The sequence below is a fragment of the Aulonocara sp. 'chitande type north' Nkhata Bay genome, linkage group LG6 (assembly GCF_057382095.1).
Source record: "Aulonocara sp. 'chitande type north' Nkhata Bay isolate Kocher_YH1m ecotype deep benthic linkage group LG6, A_spYH_male_GT1.1, whole genome shotgun sequence".
In the NCBI taxonomy this organism is placed as follows: Eukaryota; Metazoa; Chordata; class Actinopteri; order Cichliformes; family Cichlidae; genus Aulonocara; species Aulonocara sp. 'chitande type north' Nkhata Bay.
Genome location: NC_141349.1, coordinates 30,722,136 through 30,744,108, shown reverse-complemented (window position 1 = coordinate 30,744,108; position 21,973 = coordinate 30,722,136). Strand labels below are relative to the sequence as shown.

Sequence of the window (21,973 nt, the reverse complement as noted above, 5' to 3'; positions counted from 1 at the left end):
GCCATGTCGGCTGGGGGGCCCGAGGATCCCGTCCGGCCACCTGTGGCTGCTTCTCCACCTGCGGCTGCTTCTCCACCTGTGGCTGCAGCGCCGCCTCCTGCAGTACCATCACCTGCAGCGCTACCACCTGCTACTGCCACGCCTCAGCCTGAAGCTTCAGCCTCGCCTGGTTCTGGTCCAGCTTCATCCTCACCTGGCCCAGCTTCAGCGTCAGTCTCGCCTGGCCCAGCTTCAGCTTCATCCTCGCCTGGCCCAGCTTCAGCTCCAGCGTCAGCTTCGCCTGGTCCAGTTTCATCCACGCCTGGTCCGGCTTCATCCACGCCTGGTCCGGCTTCATCCACGCCTGGTCCGGCTTCATCCTCGCCCGGTCCGGCTTCATCCTCGCCCGGTCCAGCTTCAGCTTCTGCTTCAGCCTCGGCCAGCCCGGCTTCGGCTACAGCTTCGTCCTCGCCCGGCCCAGCTTTCGTGTCTGCATCCTCGTCTGGTCCAGCCTTCGTGTCTGCATCTTCGTCTGGTCCAGCCTTCGTGTCTGCATCATCGCCTGCAGCAGCGTCTTCAGCATCCGCACCATCGCCTGCAGCAGCGTCTTCAGCATCCGCACCATCGCCTGCAGCAGCGTCTTCAGCATCTTCGCCCGCTGCGGCCCCGGCTTCCGTGCCTTCAGCCTCTCCTGGCCCAGCCTCGTTTGGGTCTGGAGCTAAACGGCCGTTTTCTAGACTGCTGGCTAGGCTACTGGCCGGGCGCCGTCGCCTGACTGGCCGCCGTTGCCTTCCGCACGGCCAGCCCCCCGGACCGCCGTCGCCTGAGCGGCCGCCGTTGCCTTCCACACGGCCGGCCCCCGGACCGCCATCGCCTGAGCGGCCGCCGTTGCCTTCCGCACGGCCGGCCCCCGGACCCTCTTCGCCTGAGCGGCCGCCGTTGCCTTCTGCACGGTCGGCCCCCTGAACTTTTTGCGCGCCGTCACGGCCTTCTTCGTGGACGGCCTCCCGAACTCTTTACGCGCCGCCACGGCCTTCTTCGTGGCCGGCCACCTGAACTGTGTTTTGGACTCTGCTCCCCTGTGAGTTTTTTTTTGTGAACATTTGTTTGGGACTCTGGGGCCTCCGTCTTTGGTCTTGGCCCGGTCCCTCCGTCCTGGGCCCCCTGCCGCCCGCCCGGATCTGGTGGTGTGTTTCTGTGGCTGTCAGGGGCCAGCCCTTGAGGGGGGGGGTACTGTCATGGTCCTGCGGCCATGACTGAGTGACTTTGTGTTTGTGTCCCTTATTGTTATTATTCTCTTTATTATTCATGGGCTGTTTTGGGATGGTTTGTGTTTTGGGATTTCAGATACTGGGTTCTGGGTTTGTGCTCCCTCTGTTGGTCCCTGGTGTTAGTGTTCCCCTGTCTCGTCAGGTTAATCAGGTCCAGCTGTTTCCCCCACCTGTGTGTGATTTCCCAGTGTCTCTTTGTGTACTTATAGTGTGTGATTTCCTCTGCTCCTCGTCGCGTCGTCTGTGTTCCTACCTGGTGTAATCCTCTGCGTGTTCTCCCTGCTGTTCTCCCTTCATGTTCAGGTTTGCCACTCCTCTGTGTAGTTTATCCCAGTTTAGTTTCGTCCTTAGTTCTGTTTGCCATCTCCACTTTGTGTTTGTTATTAACAATAAATCACCCTCACATCTGAATAAGTGCTGCGTTTTGGGTCCTCCTTCCACTCTCCACACGGCCGCTGCCCCGGACCGTGACACAGATAAAGGTTATACTGTCTTTACTGTGATTCCTCAGCTTAACAGCAACAACAACACAGTCATGCAACCGCAGGCTTACAGAGTGGTGAGGGGTGTGGGTGTGTGGTCTGTGAACAGAACATATACAGAATACTGAATGTAATAAACATCTAAGTCATGAATTATGATGCATTAGCGTTCTTCGAATCTCACCAGAACTACAAATGGGAATTCCTATATGAACATCTACATGCACGAGTTTCATACACTACTCCCAAACCCATACAGTACATGACATTGATTGCCAATACACCCAACAACAATATATCACAAACACCAAATCGTTTAGCTTACAGCTAGCAGGTATGTAGCATAACAGGTAGCATTAGAAGCATGAACTAGCCACATAGCGAACAGGTCGATACACATTGCACTTCTACATCCACTAAATGTCTAATTGGCATAAAAGACTAAAACTGTCCTTTCCAGGCATGGCTCCACGTCTACTCACAGTTCTTTAGCGACGCACACAACTCACACCGTGTGTAGACATCCCATGCTGAGTCAGTCTGCCAGGTGGCTCTTGCTATGTGTTAGCTCCAACTCTGATCACTGGAACATGTGCTCAATGTGCAACTCGCCCCCACACAGCTGACAGCCTTTCCAACAATTACTACTTCTGCAAATTTTGTGTTATTTTAACCATTCTGCTATTCTGCTCTTTCTTGCTCAGTAGTCTGCTATTTCTAACTTTTATACTTTAGAAAATACATGCATTGCTAGGGTTGCATACAATCAAGAGTGTACCACTCTAGCTAAGAAATGTCACTCAAAATCAGAGCTGGAAGTCTCTACCCGGACAGGTGTTCGAATCACAAATGATGCAATGTAGAGACATAAGCCTTTTGACAATATGTTTTCAGATTCTCCTGACACTCACAAATTTATTTGATACCGTTTTGCCATGAATTACATTTATTTCAGAGTATCAAATCTGTCCTTCCCTCAGACTCCGTCAGATGTCAAAATTTGGAAATTATATCATTTTTTTTCTCACGTGCAGTATCCTAGATCAGCGGTCCCCAGCCCCGGTACCGGTCCGTGAGTCGTTTGGTACCGGTCCGCGAGAGTTGAGGCTCGGGTGTGAAATGTATGGTTTTCAAGGTTTTTATCGGTTTTTAGCGTTATTTTGTTATCGTTTTTATCGTTAACTCGGTTTTCCTGGGTCTTTTCATGTGTGTTATGAATAAATCTTCTTTTTTTCAATACTGGTACTAGTGTTATTTGGTTGTATTTACCCGCGACACCTTAAAGGCCGGTCCGTGAAAATATTGTTGGGCATAAACCGGTCCGTGGCGCAAAAAAGGTTGGGGACCGCTGTCCTAGATAGATTATTGTAGTGGTAACAGTACGTATCTTTCCCGGTGGCTTATTTTGCAGGATGTGGAGCAAAAGAGTAAAAGCAGTTCAATCTTATAAGCTCCTGGAGCAAACCAATGTGCCAGGCTAGGGGAGTGTGGTTAAGGCATTTTAATTTATATAGAAGTGATTGAAGTTTATATATTATTGAATTATTTATAGAATTTGTAACACATTGGAATATGTCTATCATGTGGTATATTGTCGTTGATGTTTTCTCATGGGGAGGTTTATGTTTTCCATATGCTTGCTGGAATGGTAGAGTATAAAAGGAAGACAGCTGCTTTTGAGGGGGTTGGATTCTTTCTGTGTGTTGATGTGTCAACATGTATTCTCTTTAATAAAGTCTTCCATTTGATGGATGTATTTTACTCCAGCCTCGTGCCATTTTATTGGAAGTGACCCATGACCACCAGCCAAAACTGACACTAAACATTATCAGCTAACATTCAAATTAATGTCTGCTACCCTTCATGTAACACCACAGCCCCTGTGCACCAATAACAAAGATTTTTAATCCATCACACTACAGCAAACTAACCTCTTTATCCTATTAGTATTGCTATTTTAATGCAACCTTTAAATAACACAGTCTGCTTTACATCGACTTACATGTAAGCTTTAAATTTCCACTTTATCAAATAGGATTGAGCAATCCTTACCTTTAAATCTCTTCTTCCTCTCCTGTCCTGTCTTTCTTATCTTTCTCCATCTCTGAGTGACGTTAGCTCTCTTTCTTTGTTCTCTCTTTGAACTGCAGCAGCTGGAGTTTTAGCTAACAACACACTTGACCAAAAACTGCACACAAACAGTTTGTGTGTTTGCTGATGTTTGCTGAGCTGAAAAAACTTTGGATTTGAAATTACCTGCCACTTAAAAATCATTGCTACCTTTATGCTTGCTAATCTTCAGTAGGGCTAGCTAGATGCTGAAGTACTGCAAACGCAACTTACAGATGGTGTTGTCCCAAAAAAACAAAGTGCCATCCGCTTCGCCAGAGGTTGTTTGGTTTCCCCGATGTATAAATCCTGGCAATCCTCCTGGCACTTAACAGCGTACACTATGTTACTCTGTTTGTGTCGGGGGACCCGATCCTTGGGGTGGACCAGTTTTTGGCGCAGCGTGTTTTGGGGTTTAAAAGCCACAGAGAGTCGGTGTTTAGAAAAAATGCGTCTCAACTGCTCCGATACTCCTGACACATATGGGATCACTACAGGTTTTCGCTTAGGCAGCGGTTGTCCTTCTCTCCTGGATCGGCTGGAGCTTTCTTTAGGTGCCTTTCCAGCTTTTATAAAAGTCCAGCTGGGATAACCACATTTACTCAGGGCCTTCTTGATGTGCTGTTCTTCTGCCTCCCTGGCCGCTATGTCAGTGGGGATGGTGTTCGCTCTGTGTTGTAACGTCCTAATGACACCCAGTTTGTGCTCCAGTGGATGATGAGAGTCAAACCTTAAATACTGATCCGTATGTGTAGGTTTATGGTACACATCAGCTTTTAGATGTCCCCCATTACTGATGGAAATCTCACAGTCTAAGAAGGCTAACCTGCCACTTTTCATATCCTCCCTGGTGAATTTGATGTGTCTGTCCACCGCGTTAATGTGATCCGTGAATTGTGGTACGTCCTGAGATTTGATTTTCACCCAGGTGTCATCCACATATCTGAACCAATGGCTTGGTGGTGTTCCAGGGTAGGATAACAAAGCCCTCTTTTCCACTTCTTCCATGTACAAATTGGCCATGATGGGTGAAACTAGGGAGCCCATGGCACACCCCTGTTTCTGCCTGTAGAACTGACCCTTGTATGTGAAGTAGGTGGAATGAAGACACAGTTCCAAAAGCAAACACACTTGGTGGATGCTGAGAGTGGTCCTGTTGCTGAGGTTGGTGTCATCCTGTAATATCTTACGGACTACCTCCAACGCTTCTGTGACCGGGATGCAAGTGAAGAGAGATGTAATGTCGTACGAGACCATGGTTTCATCTGCCTCCATAATGACATCTCTCACCTTCTCAACAAAATCCAAGGTGTTCTGGATGTGGTGTTCAGAGCTGCCCACCAGCGGGTTGAGGATCGAAGCCAGAAACTTGGAGATGTTATAGGTGACCGAGTTGATCATGCAGACAATCGGTCTTAAAGGTGCACCCTGTTTATGTATTTTTGGTAAACCATACATACTTGGTGTAGATTCCCCTGGGTACAGCCTGTGATATGAGGTCCGGTCAATAGCCTTGTCTTGTTCTAACTGCTTCAGACAGTCTATCACCCTCTTCCTGTAGCCACTTCCTGGGTCTCGTTTCAGGGGCTCATAAGTATTGACAAAATTTTCTCATGATAGTCCTTCTGGTTTAGCAAAACTATGCACTTACCCTTGTGTGCTGGACGGATGATAATGTTGTCATCACTAAGTGATGTGAGTGCCTTCCTCTCCTCCATGGTGATGTTGGATGCCGGGGCCTTTGCATTGCTGAGATAGGCCGAAACTTTCAATTCAATTCAATTAAATTTTATTTATATAGCGCCAAATCACAACATAAGTCGCCTCAAGGCGCTTCATAGATACAGAGAAAAACCCAACAATCATCATTGTGGGCGACCGTGGCTCAGGGGGTTGGGAAGCGTATCTGTAACCGGAAGGTCGCCGGTTCGATCCCGGGGCTCTCTGTCCTGGTCGTTGTGTCCTTGGGCAAGACACTTTACCCTACTTGCCTACTGGTGTTGGCCAGAGGGGCCGATGGCGCGATATGGCAGCCTCGCTTCTGTCAGTCTGCCTATGTCTATTGCAGCATAACTAAGGGAGGATTCAGGGTCACCTGGTCCAGCCCTATATGCTTTAGCAAAAAGGAAAGTTTTAAGCCTAATCTTCAAAGTAGAGATAGTGTCTGTCTCCTGAATCCAAACTGGAAGCTGGTTCCACAGAAGAGGGGCCTGAAAACTGAAGGCTCTCCCTCCCATTCTACTTTTAAATACTCTAGGAACAACAAGTAGGCCTGCAGAGCGAGAGCGAAGTGCTCTAATAGGGTGATATGGTACTACAAGGTCATTAAGATAAGATGGGGCCTGATTATTTAAGACCTTGTATGTGAGGAGCAGGATTTTGAATTCAATTCTGGATTTAACAGGAAGCCAATGAAGGGAAGCCAAAACAGGAGAAATATGCTCTCTCTTTCTAGTCCCTGTCAGTACTCTTGCTGCAGCATTTTGGATTAGCTGAAGGCTTTTCAGTGCGTTTTTTGGACTTCCTGATAATAATGAATTACAGTAGTCCAGCCTGGAAGTAATAAATGCATGAACTAGTTTTTCAGCGTCACTCTGAGACAGGATATTTCTAACTGTAGAGATGTTGCGCAAATGGAAGAAAGCAGTCTTACATGTTTGTTTAATATGTGCTTTGAAGGACATATCCTGGTCAAAAATGACTCCAAGGTTCCTCACAGCGTTACTGGAGGCCAAGGTAATGCCATCCAGAGTAAGAATCTGGTTAGATATCATATTTCTAAGATTTTCAGGGCCGAGTACAATAACCTCAGTTTTATCTGAATTAAGAAGCAGAAAGTTAGCGGCCATCCAGGTCTTTATGTCTTTAAGACATTCCTGCAGTTTAACTAATTGGTGTGTGTTGTCTGGCTTCATGGACAGATAGAGCTGGGTGTCATCAGCATAGCAGTGAAAATGTATGCTATGTCTTCTAATGATGCTGCCTAAGGGAAGCATGTATAATGTAAACAGAATTGGTCCTAGCACTGAACCCTGTGGAACTCCATAATTAACCTCAGTGTGTGAAGAGGACTCTCCATTTACATGCACAAATTGGAGTCTATTAGATAGATATGATACAAACCACTGCAGTGCAGTACCTGAAATACCTACAGCATGTTCTAATCGCTCTAATAGGATATTATGGTCGACAGTATCGAATGCTGCACTAAGGTCTAGCAGGACAAGCACAGAGATGAGTCCACTGTCAGAGGCCATAAGAAGATCATTTGTAACCTTCACTAAAGCTCTTTCTGTGCTGTGATGAGCTCTGAAACCTGACTGAAACTCTTCAAATAAACCATTCCTCTGCAGATGATCTGTTAGCTGTTAGACAACTACTCTTTCAAGGATTTTTGATATGAAAGGAAGGTTGGAGATTGGCCTATAATTAGCTAAGACTGCTGGGTCTAGAGATGGCTTTTTGAGTAAAGGTTTAACTACAGCCAGCTTGAAGGCCTGTGGTACATAGCCGATTATTAGAGATAGGTTGGTCATATTTAAGATCGAAGAATTAATTAATGGCAGGACTTCTTTGAGCAGTTTTGTAGGAATGGGGTCTGAAAGACACGTTGATGGTTTGGAGGAAGTAATTATTGAAGTTAACTCAGAAAGATCAATTGGAGAAAAAGAGTCTAACTTAACATCAATGGTAAAAAGTAGCTGTAGATAATATTACATCTGTGGGATGATTACTGGTAATTTTTTCTCTAATGATAGAAATTTTATTTGTGAAGAAGTTCATGAAGTCATTACTAGTTAACGTTAAAGGGATGGTTGACTCAAAAGAGCTCTGACTTTTTGTCAGCCTGGCTGAAATAGACTCTGCAGTCTATTTACACCTACAGGCCAGTGGACACTCTTTCAAGGATGAGGATGTACACATCTTGGACAGGGAGGAACGCTGGTTTGAGCGTGGAGTCAAGGAGGCCATTTATGTGAAAAGGGAAAGACCATCTCTGAATCGAGGGGAGGTTTCAGTAACTTTTGGAGGTTCAGTACTGGTTCATGGCTTCATTTTCACATCACTACAGTGATTAAAAAAGATTCTCTTTTTGTCCTTGATGATTGCTGCCCTCGGCGGCACAGCAGAATATAAGCATCGTGAGGGGGAAAAGTTGTGGTAGTTTCTATGTAAAGTGTATCAGTGATTGGATGTGATCGCTACCGCTTATCGTGTCCTTGAGCAATGTGCACGTGATGTCACAAAACCTCACAGATTAACTATCCCATTTAACATCTGCATGATTCTTTTTAGCAATAGGGGGAAAGCAATGCAAATTACTGTGTGATATAATGAGCACTCTGATTAGTGTGAGACAGGCTGACTACTTGAATTTCTCTACACTGACTTTTCTACACAGTGTGTTGCTTGTACAAAGGACATTCAGCCTCGTATTTACACTCTGCCCAACATGGATATATGAAGAATGTGACGATCATTACAAGTGGTCATTGCTCTCTGGAATTGCTGCCAGCAGGATGTATCATCTATTTAAAGTGCAGAGGATTGTCTCCCTGTCAGGAATAGGCCATCTCTCAGCTTCCAGGTTAGGAAAAGTGGCACAGAAGTCTTTTCTAAACTAACAGTAGGTTTATTTATTTAATTATTGTTACCTAAACAAATAACATTATAACTTTTTAGATTGCAAAGCTTTTTATGCAAGAAAAACACAGTACAGCAGATCAATAGTCTGATCCCTGGCTCCTTCAGACTGCAAGCTGAAATATCCTTTAGCATGATACCAAACAACAAAATGGTTAAACTTATTTAACAATACATATGTCACGAGTGAAAAGAATATCAACTTTATGTAAAAGGATAGCATATATTTAGCCACAGTTTGTATTATGCACCTTTGCTACAAGAGAAAAAACAGTTAGGCCTTTATGAACCAGGCCCAGAGGTGACAAAGAACTAGGTCAGAGGGTGACAAGTTGCCCTGGCAATAGAGTTTAGAAAGGAGAAGTAAAGAAAAGGGGAAGTCTAGTGCAGAGCTGCACCGGAAATCTGACAGAAAAAGAGGAACTAGTAACATATAAGGAGATTTTTGTATTGAGGCTGTGTGTGACGTGTAAAGTACCAAAATAACACCTATATGAGACACATTTTTAGCTTCTAATGTTAGAGATTCTGCAACCAGCTTTGGGCTGTGCAGGGCTCTCTCTTCCGGAAGATGATTGAATAAAGAATTATAAATGTTTTGACCACTCTGTGTCGGGTTTTCTCTGTTCTATCATGGGGATCAAAGAATCGGGTTTAATAGACCACCGTCACCTTCACCCTCCACATTTTCTCAAGCTCTTCTCTGAGCCCTTGGTATTTCTCAAGCTTCTCGTATTCCTTCTTCCTGATGTTGCTGTCATTCGGAACCGCTACATCTATCACTACGGCTGCCTTCTTCTGTTTGTCTACCACCACTATGTCCGGTTGGTTAGCCACCACCAGTTTGTCCATCTGTATCTTGAAGTCCCACAGGATCTTAGCTCGGTCATTCTCTACCACCCTAAGGGGCGTCTTCCATTTTGATCTCAGGACTTCCAGGCCATACTCGGCACAGATGTTTCTGTATACTATGCCGGCCACTTGGTTATGGCGTTCCATGTATGCCCTGCCTGCTAGCATCCTGCACCCTGCTATTATGTGCTGGCTGGCTGGCTGGCTGGCTGGCTGGCTGGCTGGATGGATGGATAGATAGATAGATAGATAGACTCAGTAAATGTTTTCCTCACAGTCTAAATTGCTAATGTTTTCAAGGTTAAATTTCACACACCGATACAAACTTATGACAACATAATCTTTTTGTATAACATGAACATGAGTATTTTGAGCACAATATTTCTTTTGATGTGCTTTGCATTGCAAAAACACTTATTTCCACATACAATGGGTAAAATAGGTATTAAATACATTTCTAGGTAAATATTTTTCTACAGGTGCAATTGACATGAAAATTTCACCACATGTTGGTTGTAACCCATCCAATCCACACATGTAAAGACAGCAAACCATAGATACTGTGGGGATGAACAAAAGTATTTTACCAGCATAATATAATCTGCAGTATGATCATTGCTTTAACAATGTAATAGATAGCTTTAAGATGGCCTTAAGATGTTTATGATGATGCTAACTTTGTATTTCAGGGGCAGTTATAATTATTTTATACATATTGCATATCTGTGCTTATTTGAGTTGATGTTCAGGTTCTTTAAAGGTCGTAAGCCTCACTGACGTGACTGTTCAGGTGATACATGCTGAGGGAAAACTAGAACATAGAAGGAATTGCAATACATGCTTACAAAACACTTATATCAGTTTATTTTATTATCTTTTATATGTTCATATTCTTATATTAAGGTTTTAGTAGAGGTTCTTGGTTAAAACATTTATTTAGTAGAAGACATACACATAGTCTCAGTGAGCTTCTGGTCTGGTAAAAGGTCAGAAGTGCAACAGGTGAATTGAGAAAGAGCATTTGAGGACGAGACACAGACAGTAGGTGAAGAGGTGACACAAAGAGCATGTGAGGTCAACACATACACACACACACACACACACTTTAAATTAGATTTATTTAGAGGAGAGGTTAGTTATGTTTGGCTGTAACTGCAAAATTGTCTTGGTAAAAGAGGAACCGTTTCTTGGTGTCTCGGCAAGAAAGAGGAACAAGACAAGAACTGAAAGGTAGACAGGAAGGGCTAGCCATGAAAATAGAAGATGATTTTCTAGGTGAAAAGTCATGATGATGTTGATCTGATCTATGTATAAAATGTATCTGTGACGCATGAAGGGGCGTCAGTAAACAAACCCTGATGTTATAAAATAATTGTTTGTGCTTTAGTAAGTTGAAGATCAATTGCTGTGTTCAGTGATCTTCCCACATGTGAATTAAAATCTTCGTTTGACTTCACCCGGCCGGACCAGTGTGGTTATTTTTCGATCACCTCTTGTACCCTTTCTCAATTCCTGAATCTTAACATTTGGGGGCTTCGTCCGGTGGTTGAGTAAGGGAGAAAAGTGGAGGTGTGAGCGGTGGTCCGAGGTGGTCAGACGGGCAGACATGAATTCCAGTGGTTGAAGTGAGTGGGCATAAGCCGGCTTATCCAAAAGGTAAGGCACTACCTGTTGAATTATTTCCAAAGTGTGCCAAATTGGACATGATAAAATTTAAGTCTACTCACTGAAATTACTGGTGCATGTCTGTTTTGATTTTGATAAGAATCTGAGGATTTAAAGCAGTTGGACTGCTGGTAATGATTGAATGCGGTTGGACCGTTTAGTAGGTTAGGGAATTTGGTTATTTTTTGGTTATAAGGTTGGACCTGCTTCAGTCTTACACTTGGTTGGGTGTTTTACTGTTGTTCCAAAGTATTATAAATTACTCAAGAACGCCAGTTGGACTGGTAGGAAGCGCAGAGCCCGGAGGTTACGCTCCCTCCTTGTCGTGGACGCGCGACATTGACCTCTCGGCGAAGAGGGTTAGTTCAGTGTGGTTTAGCTGTGGGGTACAGGGCATCCCGGAATTAAGCTAGGAGATAGAGTCTCCTTACCGTTTGGAACGGTATCTGCGCTTTTTTGGGCAGCAAAGGTTGGACCTTGGGTGTTGGACACTTTTAAATTGAGTTAGGGAGTTTAGAGATGAGGCCAGAAACTGTTGGACAGATACTGGTTAATTGATCGTAAAAAACTCAGGGAGTTTATCGGTTAAACTGTTATGCTAAATTTGTCGAAATTCGATAGGTGTTAAAAGGTTTAAAATCTGTGCAGTTGTAAATATAAGACGTCTCTGTAATAAAAAAGATTTCTGTGGGTCGAGTCAGCAATGCACTGACTGCCTGCTGCTATTTTTAGATGAAGAGTGTGTGTGCATGCAAATGAGGCAGCTGATGCAGAGCGCATGAGAGGACTATGCTTTCGGTTTTGTGTGTCATTCAGCTCTATAACTATTGTTTGCAAATGTGGATAAATGTCTGCGATTAAAATGCTGGCTTAGTAAATAATAACATTGTAAATATATGAATGGTGACAACGTTTCAAAATAGAATATAAGAATTGTTTGTGTTTAAAACCAACGTTTAGGTAAAGAAGATTTAAGGTGGATTTGAAGGCATAAACAAAAAATAAAAGGGTTACAGTCTGCAAGTGTTGTTAATTCATGAGCTGACTGGATGCAGAGTAAGTGGAGTGGTCATCCTGGGAGGATTGAATGATGCTCTAACTCTGTGGTCAAGTCAGACATAGGCTTTAAGCAACCATGAGCCACTAATAAGCGTGACAAATTAATGAGTATGTGTAAATTGAACTTGTTAAATAGTTTTGATAGGAGTAACTCAATGAGCACGCAATAAAGTGGACTTTTTAGGGGCAGTTTATCACTGACACCATAAAAAGCAACTTAATTAGTAGTTCAATAACAAATTGTAAAGATAACCTTTGTTATTTGATAAGAGAGAGAAAATTCAGGTTACATATAGTGAATAAATAAGGAAATGTTAATCTCTGCATCATTCCACACTGAAATTTCAATTGTAGGGGATCATTTGGAGGTGAATTGTGTAGGACACGGGGAGACAGAAGAATCTCCCCATGAGTTTTCAGTGTGCATAGAAATTGAGGAGGCTGAACTGGAAGCCTGCCTGGGTCGTTGTTTTTGTTTATTTGAGGGTCTGCTGGAAGTTTGTGAAAACGACCACCTTGATATGTGGGACCCTTCTCGGGCAGCGATTTTTTGTTAAACCTGTGGCAGGCTGTGCAACATGGAGAAAGCTTTGACATAATGTCATAAAGGTGATTTCTTGGTTTTAGACTTATTAGTACGGGACAAGTTGAGGGACCCTTGAGGGTGTGTTGCTGTAAAGTATATAAGGGACGCGCAGCGCCGTTAATGGGTTTAAAATAAATGAAAAAACACTAATCCGAGGAACTATTGGAGAGGTAAGTATACGGAGGTGAGCGCGTTGCGCATAAGGGTTGCTGGTGTCATATATTAACACTTTGAGGGCGAATAATTTTGATTGAGTGTCAACGCTTGAGAACGCGAGGACAGCGTCTAAAGTGCTGGGTTAAACTTTGTGTATCACCGAGCAGGGGAAGAGGAGCCAGTGGTTGCGAGAACAGCGAGACGAAGACTGAAACCGAAAGTTAAGCGTGTCTGGGTGACCTAGACCAAGAAGGTAGAGTCGACAAACGCCATTGGAAGAGGTAAGTCTGTGTTTCAGAGAATGGCTGACAGCTCGGGTGCGACACCTAGTGGGAAAAGGGGATGCAAACCTCTGAAGGATCAGCTTGAACAGCTTAAGAAAGCTATTCGTTTGGCTTCACCTGGAGCATTAAAAGCAGCAGAGAAAGAGTGCCAAGCGATGGAGGTTGAGGTAAGTAAACTTATTACATCCCAACAGAAAGGGCTGGGTGATAAAATACCTCTGAGCTTGGTGTTAAAAACTGAAGGAGAAGTGTATGGACAAATGCATGAGCCCCCACGTGCGTTAATAGAGGCATTAACGGTATTGGAGGTTATAAAGCAGAGAGTAATGCAGGGAGGGCCAGAAGAGGAGAATGAAGACCGTGCGACGTCATCAGAAGAAGAGGACGATGAGGAGGACGAAGATGGAGGACCTGAGCCCCAACCAAGTACAAGCCTAATTTTGAGGAAAAGAAGTGTGAAGAGAGACCAAGCACAGAGACAGCCCATATTTAGGAGCTCAAAGGGAAAAGGAAAGTCGAGGAAGAGTAGAAAAGTGAGTTTTGAACAAGGAGCTCCTGACCCTGGATTAAATCTGCCTCTAATAGCAGGTCCAAAGAACGAACCAGTTTATCGCGCCTATAAGGTGAGAGATTTGGAAGCATTGGTTAAACAACTTCCACCAATAACCAAGGGAGAACATTGGGAAGGAGAAGAATTAGCGCTGGGCGACTTTCGCGCTTTGGCCGGACGTTGTATGCTGGGTGGTGGGTTAGCAGATGTAGAGCAGATAGCTCAAACAACCAGATATGCAAATGACCTGAAATATCATGAGGTGCAGAATGACTTAGCAGATGCAGTCCGGGAGAAGGACCCAACTCCTAACTCTGGAGCCATTCCAAAAATTATTTGGGATCCCAAAAACACACCCAGAGAGTGTTTAGCTAAAGCAAAGGAACAATGGTTGTTAGGAACAGGAATACATCCGGGGAAGGAGGGTGAAAGTAGAGCGTGCTTTCGTTCGGCAGTGCTGGCAGGGCTGCCCAACCAGGTTGCAGTTGACTTGGAAAAGAACCCAGATTTTGCCGTTGCAGACTCGGTGCAGTGGGAGAGACATGTGACCCACAGACTTCAGCAGGAACAGGATTTGACGAACAAACAAAAGAAAGAGTTAGATGAAGTACAGGCGCAGCTGCTTAGGCTGCAGCTGGGTGAGGCTCGCGAAAAATATAATGCGAAGAAAAAAGAACTGAAAGAACTAAATAAGACTATAATGGTGGCAAGGCCTCAGCCCGATCCTGTGCCTGACTGGCCAGATCAGGATCCGGGTCTCTACCCTGATGACCGTTGGCCCGCCAATGCACCAAGGCAGCGTCAACCCGTAGGGAATTGGGGGACCGGTGGACCGCAGAGAGGGCGTGGTGGATCCGTGAGGGGAGGACAAAGGGCTCGGAATCCAGGGAATCCTAATAATGTGTCTTGGACTGGCTGTTACAGCTGTGGAGCAGAAGGACACTGGTCCCGAGAATGCCCTGAATCGCAGCGAAATTATCAGAGGCGAGGCTATCAGCCCCAGGCACGAGGAGCCCCAAGACAAAGAGTTGCTTACAGGGGAGCACATCAAGCTCCAAACCCGAATGCAGCACCAGCCCCCCAGTACCCAGTAGCCGACTGGGGCTGGGAGGGGGAGCAATACTGACGGAGCCCGGAGAAACCGAACAGCGTGGGAACGGCAGAACCCATGCTGTCGATGACCGTGGAAGGCACTGAATTGCCCTTCCTGGTGGATACTGGAGCAACATACTTAACATTGAAAGACACACCAGACAGTGCAACACTCTCCTGTCACACAGTTAATGTGGTAGGCTTTTCCGGGATTCCAATGACACTGCCATTGACGGATCCAGCATTGACAAAGCTGGGAAAACAGACTTTGAAACACCAATATGTGGTGTCCTCACAGGTGCCTGCAAATCTCATGGGCAGGGACCTGCTTGTGAAACTGGGAGCCACAATCATGTGCTCACCAGATGGACTGATTGTTACTCTGCCTGGAGGAAAAGAATTCCCGTGTCTGGGATCACCTTCAAAGACTCAATATCTAGTCCAGAACTCTGAACAACCCACTGCCGAAATCTACTGGGGGAGGCTGGTGGAAGAAGGCATTCTGAGACATTATCAGCTATGGAGACCCTGGATAATGAGCCTGGCCGTCTACTCCCCTCCGCGAGATCCTTTCCACGTTACACTCTTTTATGATAGGGAAGATAACGATATCTATCGGGAACAGTTCCAGTCTGATCTTGAGGGACAGACGTGGAATGTGCAAACACATAACATTTATGTTGGACCAGAAGGTGTGGCCGCGGCTGTGAAATTTACTGACGAACAACTGCCTTGGTACAATGTGGGAGAGGATTCAGCCCCTCACATTACATTGGCGGTCCACGAGGGTCATGGGCCAAGAGATCTGGGACCAATGGTCAAGCGGGCGCTGGACAACGCATGCTGGCAAAGCACCCAAATTCCAAATGTCTGGTATGCACCAAAATGTAAAATATATCGCATAACTTGTTTGTCCAACGATGCAGTGATCTTAGAACATAAAGAAATCTCCAGAATACATGGCAGGGAAAGAATGGATCATCCTGATGCAGTAGCGGAGCTCTCAAAATTGCCTGGTACTTTGTGGTCCGCAGGGCCCACAGATGTAGGTCTAGCTAACTGTTCGCCTGTCCTGTTCCAGCTGAAGTCTGACATACCAATTAACAGACCACAATATAAGCACAAAACTGAAGCAGAAGAAGGTATAGCTGAAACCATTGAAGGACTGTGGAAGGCAGGAGTGCTTGAGCCCTGATGGTCATTTTGGAACACACCTATTTTGCCAGTGGAAAAACATGGGACAGGGAAGTACCGTATGGCACATGATTTGAGAGCAATAAATGCCATGCTGAGGACTGACACTGTGCCTGTACCAAATCCCTACACGGCTCTGACCGAAATTACTGGGGACCAAAAGTGGTTCACATGTATTGACCTAGCGAATGCATTCTTTTGTCTCCCACTGCACGAGTCACTCAGAGACATTTTCTTATTCACATACAGAGGCCGCAAATTTAGGTACACACGCCTACCACAAGGCTTTGCACTCTCACCAGGAATTTTTAATCAGGTGTTGAAAGAGGCATTGTCCCCATGTCAACTGCCAGGGGGCTGTACATTAATACAGTATGTTGATGATCTTCTTATTGCAGCCCCGTCAGCAGCGGCCTGTACGGCAGCATCGCTCGTGGTGTTGAACAGATTGGCGGAGTGTGGCTTCAAAGTGAGCAAAGAAAAACTGCAGTTGGTCCGGCCAGAGGTAACATTCCTGGGCCGGGTGATCGCACACAGATCAGTGGGGTTAATGAACACACACAGAGACCAAATTCTGACACATCCAAAACCAAGAACTGTGAAGGAGTTGCTTTCCTTTCTTGGCTTGACAGGTTACAGCAGGCAGTTCATTCCGAACTATGCGGGTAAAACGGCCCCTTTAAGGGACCTGATCAAGAAAGTTGGTGTTCGAAATCTGAAGGCTGAATTGCCTTGGACGCCGGACACAGAGACAGCGTTCATTTCGCTAAAACAGGATTTGTCAAGAGCCACAGATCTGGCCACACCTAACTATGATGAGGCATTTTATCTTGATGTTTCAGAAACAAAGGGAGTTGTGAATGGTGTGTTGTTTCAGAAAAAAGGGGGAGGTAGGGATGTACTTATGTATGTCAGCATAAGATTAAATTCAACAGAAGCAAGGCATCCCACATGCACACAACACGCAGCAGGAGTAGCAAAGATAATTCAGAAAACAGCACATATAGTGAGGGAACACCCACTGAAAGTGCTCACCACACACAGTGTAGTGGCCTATGTGAACTCACAGGTATTCACAATGACTCCACTGACGCAACAAAGGTTGAGCAAAATTTTAGAGGCGCCAAATTTGATATTCACACATGAAGGAATAAATATGGCAGACCTAATGGGGTCAGGAGAACCACATGACTGTATTAAGAAAGCCCAGCTTGAAGGAAAAATCAGGGAAGACCTGAAGGCAGAGCCCATATACGGAGCTGAGGATTGGTTCACAGATGGATGCTGCCACAGAGATGAAGAAGGATTGAAAGCGGGCTATGCAGTAGTCTGTAGAGTAGGAACTGAGTTTCAGGTGAAAGAAGCAGGAAAAATTGAGGGACAACAGTCGGCCCAGAGAGCTGAAGTGATAGCCCTAACTCGAGCCCTGAGGTTGGCTAAAAATATGAGAGTGAACATCTACACTGACTCAGCATATGCGTTTGGAGCAGCTCATGTGGAACTGGCTCAGTGGAAGAGAGCCGGGTTCAGGACGGCCACTAATGCACCCATCTGTCACAAAAAGGAAATGGAGGAACTGGAAAAGGCCCTGGAGGACCCAGACGAGGTAAGTATTATAAAATGCAAAGGCCACTCACAAGCAGACAGTATGGTGGCAAGAGGAAATCAGAAAGCTGACGAAGCCGCAAAGGAAGCAGCGGGCTACAAAGGACAGAGACAACTGGTGCAGGTAACCCCAGAAGAGGAGGTTAGCACTAACAGCATGGAAGAAGTTAGACAGGCTCAGGAGGAGACATCCCCAGAGGAAAAGGGGGTGTGGGAAAACAAAGGAGCCTGGCAAGATGGCGGTTTGTGGAGGGGGCCAGATGGGCGTCCCGCTTTAACGGCCAAAATGGCGGAACAAAAGGTGAATGAGGCTCACGGGCTTGGTCACGTGGGAGTGAAACAGATGGAGAGAAATTTGTGCCGATGGTGGCATCCTGATTTGAGAAGGATGATACTGGAAAAGGCCAGAACGTGCCTAATTTGTGGGGCACACAACCCAAAGCCAGCAGTAAAACCTGAAGCTGGTAAGTTTCTCATGCCAGAAAGGCCAGGAGAAGAGGTCGTGATTGATTATACCGACATGATTGATACAGGCCCAGGTGGGGTGAGGTATTTGTTGGTGTGTGTGGATGTTCTGACTGGATGGCCCGAAGCATGGGCGACCAAATGTGAAGATGCGAAAAGTGTGATTAAGTGCTTAATCAATCATTACATTCCAAGGCATGGGTTTCCCAAGAGAATTAGATCAGACAATGGTACTCACTTCAAGAATAAAGATTTGCAAGAGGTAGAGAGGATGTTGGGAGTGCAACATAAGTTCGGGACGGTCTATCATCCTCAATTTCAAGGAAAGGTAGAGAGGATGAACCTAAATTTGAAAAACAAGTTGGCTAAAATTTGTGCGCAGACAGGGCTAAATTGGGTCGCAGCCCTGCCCATTGCTTTGATGACCATAAGATGTTCTGTTAACCAATCCACAGGTTTCACCCCTTATGAGCTGCTGACTGGGAGACAGTTTCCAGCACCCTGGACAGTGGTCCCGGTGGAGCAGCCCAGGACAAGCAACAGGTCTCATGCAGAATATTTTAATGAGTTGAAGGCTCTTGTGTCCAGCTTTACAAAACAGGTCACTTGTGAGAGACCCACGGGGAACGGAGAGGTCCCGGACGCAAAGGCAGTGTGGCTGAAGGTCATTAAGCGAAAGTGGAAGGAGCCCCGCTGGACTGGTCCGTATGAGGTGACCGCCCGGACGGCTACAGCAGTCCAGCTGAAAGGGAAAGGCGACACCTGGTACCACTGGTCGCAGTGTGCACCCGCACACGAGAGCTTGGTGGAGGAAAATTCGTCTTTAAAGAACGCAGGTGTCAAGAAACAGAGGCAGAATAAACCTCTTCACCTGTGTAACGGGCCGACCAGTAGTCTACCTGGAAGGCCGAAGAAAGAAGAGCAGCCTAGGAGGAGATCGCCGCGCCTACAGAAAGGAGTGGTAACAAATTGAGAGTTTGAAAAGGGGTGGTTTAAATAAAAAGAGTAAAAAAGGGAAAGTGGAAGGGGCTTGTTCTGTCAATTATGTTGTCTCTATCTGTATTGGTGGGTATTTTGGTGACTTGTGGTTGTTGTCTCATTCCTTGTGCCCGAAGGTTGGTAGAGAAAGTGATTGTAAAGGCAGTGGACCCTGGGGCGGTGGCCCCTATGTCCATGATGCCGATGATGGATCTGGAGGTAGCCGAGTGGACTGAGGAGTGAACAACAACCTGTGTATCGACCTCTGGTGTGCCAGAGGTCGTAAGGGGGAATTGTGGGGATGAACAAAAGTATTTTACCAGCATAATATAATCTGCAGTATGATCATTGCTTTAACAATGTAATAGATAGCTTTAAGATGGCCTTAAGATGTTTATGATGATGCTAACTTTGTATTTCAGGGGCAGTTATAATTATTTTATACATATTGCATATCTGTGCTTATTTGAGTTGATGTTCAGGTTCTTTAAAGGTCGTAAGCCTCACTGACGTGACTGTTCAGGTGATACATGCTGAGGGAAAACTAGAACATAGAAGGAATTGCAATACATGCTTACAAAACACTTATATCAGTTTATTTTATTATCTTTTATATGTTCATATTCTTATATTAAGGTTTTAGTAGAGGTTCTTGGTTAAAACATTTATTTAGTAGAAGACATACACATAGTCTCAGTGAGCTTCTGGTCTGGTAAAAGGTCAGAAGTGCAACAGGTGAATTGAGAAAGAGCATTTGAGGACGAGACACAGACAGTAGGTGAAGAGGTGACACAAAGAGCATGTGAGGTCAACACATACACACACACACACACACACTTTAAATTAGATTTATTTAGAGGAGAGGTTAGTTATGTTTGGCTGTAACTGCAAAATTGTCTTGGTAAAAGAGGAACCGTTTCTTGGTGTCTCGGCAAGAAAGAGGAACAAGACAAGAACTGAAAGGTAGACAGGAAGGGCTAGCCATGAAAATAGAAGATGATTTTCTAGGTGAAAAGTCATGATGATGTTGATCTGATCTATGTATAAAATGTATCTGTGACGCATGAAGGGGCGTCAGTAAACAAACCCTGATGTTATAAAATAATTGTTTGTGCTTTAGTAAGTTGAAGATCAATTGCTGTGTTCAGTGATCTTCCCACATGTGAATTAAAATCTTCGTTTGACTTCACCCGGCCGGACCAGTGTGGTTATTTTTCGATCACCTCTTGTACCCTTTCTCAATTCCTGAATCTTAACAATACCCATCAATTAGGTTATGCTAAATAATGAGAAATCATTATTGTCTTATTGGAATGTTCAAACTCATTTCTTTGGTAGATAGCAGCAGTTTCTCTTAATCAAAGGTCTCTCTGTACTTTTTTCTATTTATTCCTCTTTCAGTTATATGAAGCGTGCCAGTGCTGAATGTTAAAAAATATCCTCACACCACGATGAACCCACTTCCAAACTTTATTGTTGATATGGTGTTTTTTGGGTGATATTCAATGCCTTTTGACCTCCAAGCAAGCTTTGTATTAAGGCATCTAAAGAGTTTAGTTTTTTTCTCATCTGACCAGACTATATTCACATCATATTTCACAGAGTTGTCAAAATGTTGTTCAGCAAACTTAAAACACACTTTGACTTGCTTTTTCTTCACCAATGGAGTCTTGCATGCTGAGCGTCAGTAGCGGTTTTTGATATGGGTGACACGGGCGGTTGCCTGGGGTGGCATCGTGGTGGGGGGCGGCATCATGGGCATCGGCAAAAATAAATAAATTTGCTCATATTCATGCTGCCCCGACATCAGCCAGCGCATATTGGAAATGGCATAGGCACCGATCGGTTTTCTATCGCCCATTTGCTGGGAGTAAGGGCGCCCTCCGTTTGTGAGGTGCGCCTGCTGCTTGCGGCACAGGGAGGAGAGGGTGGGGCGGCGGGGGATTCTCTGGCATCTAATAACCAACTCGCAAAATAAAACAAAATAAAAACAAACCAACAAACATGAAAACACCAGACATTATAATACAGACTTATAATTTGCACTGATGTTTTTTCGAAATTCTATACACAAAAAGTGAGCGCCAGAGCGCCAGAGGAACGTTTGCCCGGGGCGCCAAACAGGCTAGGACCGCCACTGCTGAGCGTCCATATAGGTCATCGCAGTTGAATGTGTCACTTATTGTTTTCTTTGAAACAATTGTATCAGCTAATTTCAGGTCTTTCTGTAGCTCTTCACAACCTGATTGTACCGGAGGGACGTTTGTGCCTGGTGGGACTTTCAATTGAGGACATAGAAGATTTATACCTATTCAGAACCATGGTAACTGGGTTCTTGCTGATCGGAGCTGGCCCTGGCTTTTCGAAGATTGAAGAAAGAAAACCCCACAAGGCTAGCCGCTATGATGTAAGTGATGGGAAGGGCTGTGAGTTCTCAGACTGTGCTTATTGAACGCAACATGGATCTTGGAGAAGCTCACAGCTCCTCAACGGGGAATTGACAGACCCGGTGACCAGTGACTGACATTTAGATCGGCTTTAAAGTTGGATGGAGCGCGTTCGCACTAAACCCAAACAACCATCATTTCTCTCATCTGGCTACCCACGTTGCTGCTTGAAGGCCCCCGAGGCCTCTGCTTTCCCTGATAACGGGACTGTGTTTTCGACTCTTTACACTACACCCTTCAAGGCCACCTGGGTCGGCTGTACGACAGTTTAATTTCGCTCATCTGGGTGAAGGGACACTGTCTCAGTTGAACACAGGACACACATATACATGCATACACACACGTATACAGACACAGACATATACTCACCCCCCTTCCTCCCTCCATATGCCAAAAGCTTGCCCCCACTCGATGCAGCCACCCCTGTTGCTTGTGATGTGTTTTCATGGTGTTATGGTGTGAAGATTCATGTGCTTTTTGTGCTGAGGAGTTTGTTTTCTGTTCTTATACTGATCTCCCACTAGGAGCTCAGTCTGAGTTCTCCTTTTCTCTCCT

General features: G+C 45.1%; 2 protein-coding genes across 2 annotated transcripts; both read left to right on the top strand.

The window, feature by feature from the left end:
- The first annotated feature begins 12,422 nt into the window (after positions 1-12,422).
- LOC147328106 (uncharacterized) lies at positions 12,423-14,763 on the top strand. Its single transcript, XM_086297635.1, has one exon. The coding sequence runs from the start codon at positions 13,105-13,107 to the stop codon at positions 14,761-14,763; it is 1,659 nt and encodes a 552-aa protein (XP_086153761.1). The 5' UTR covers positions 12,423-13,104.
- Positions 14,764-16,230: 1,467 nt separating this feature from the next.
- Positions 16,231-18,977, top strand: LOC147328105 (protein NYNRIN-like). The gene is made up of 2 exons (XM_086297634.1): positions 16,231-18,255; positions 18,322-18,977. Exons 1-2 carry the CDS (start codon positions 16,474-16,476, stop codon positions 18,964-18,966), a joined length of 2,427 nt encoding a protein of 808 aa, XP_086153760.1. The 5' UTR covers positions 16,231-16,473; the 3' UTR covers positions 18,967-18,977.
- Positions 18,978-21,973: the final 2,996 nt, after the last annotated feature.

Coding starts and splice junctions, on each gene's coding strand:
- LOC147328106 (XM_086297635.1), top strand. CDS start 13,105: ATGGCTGACAGCTCGGGTGCGACACCTAGTGGGAAAAGGGGATGCAAA.
- LOC147328105 (XM_086297634.1), top strand. CDS start 16,474: ATGAACACACACAGAGACCAAATTCTGACACATCCAAAACCAAGAACT. Junction 18,256..18,321: donor AGAATAAAGATTTGCAAGAG/GTAGAGAGGATG, acceptor TTTCAAGGAAAG/GTAGAGAGGATGAACCTAAA.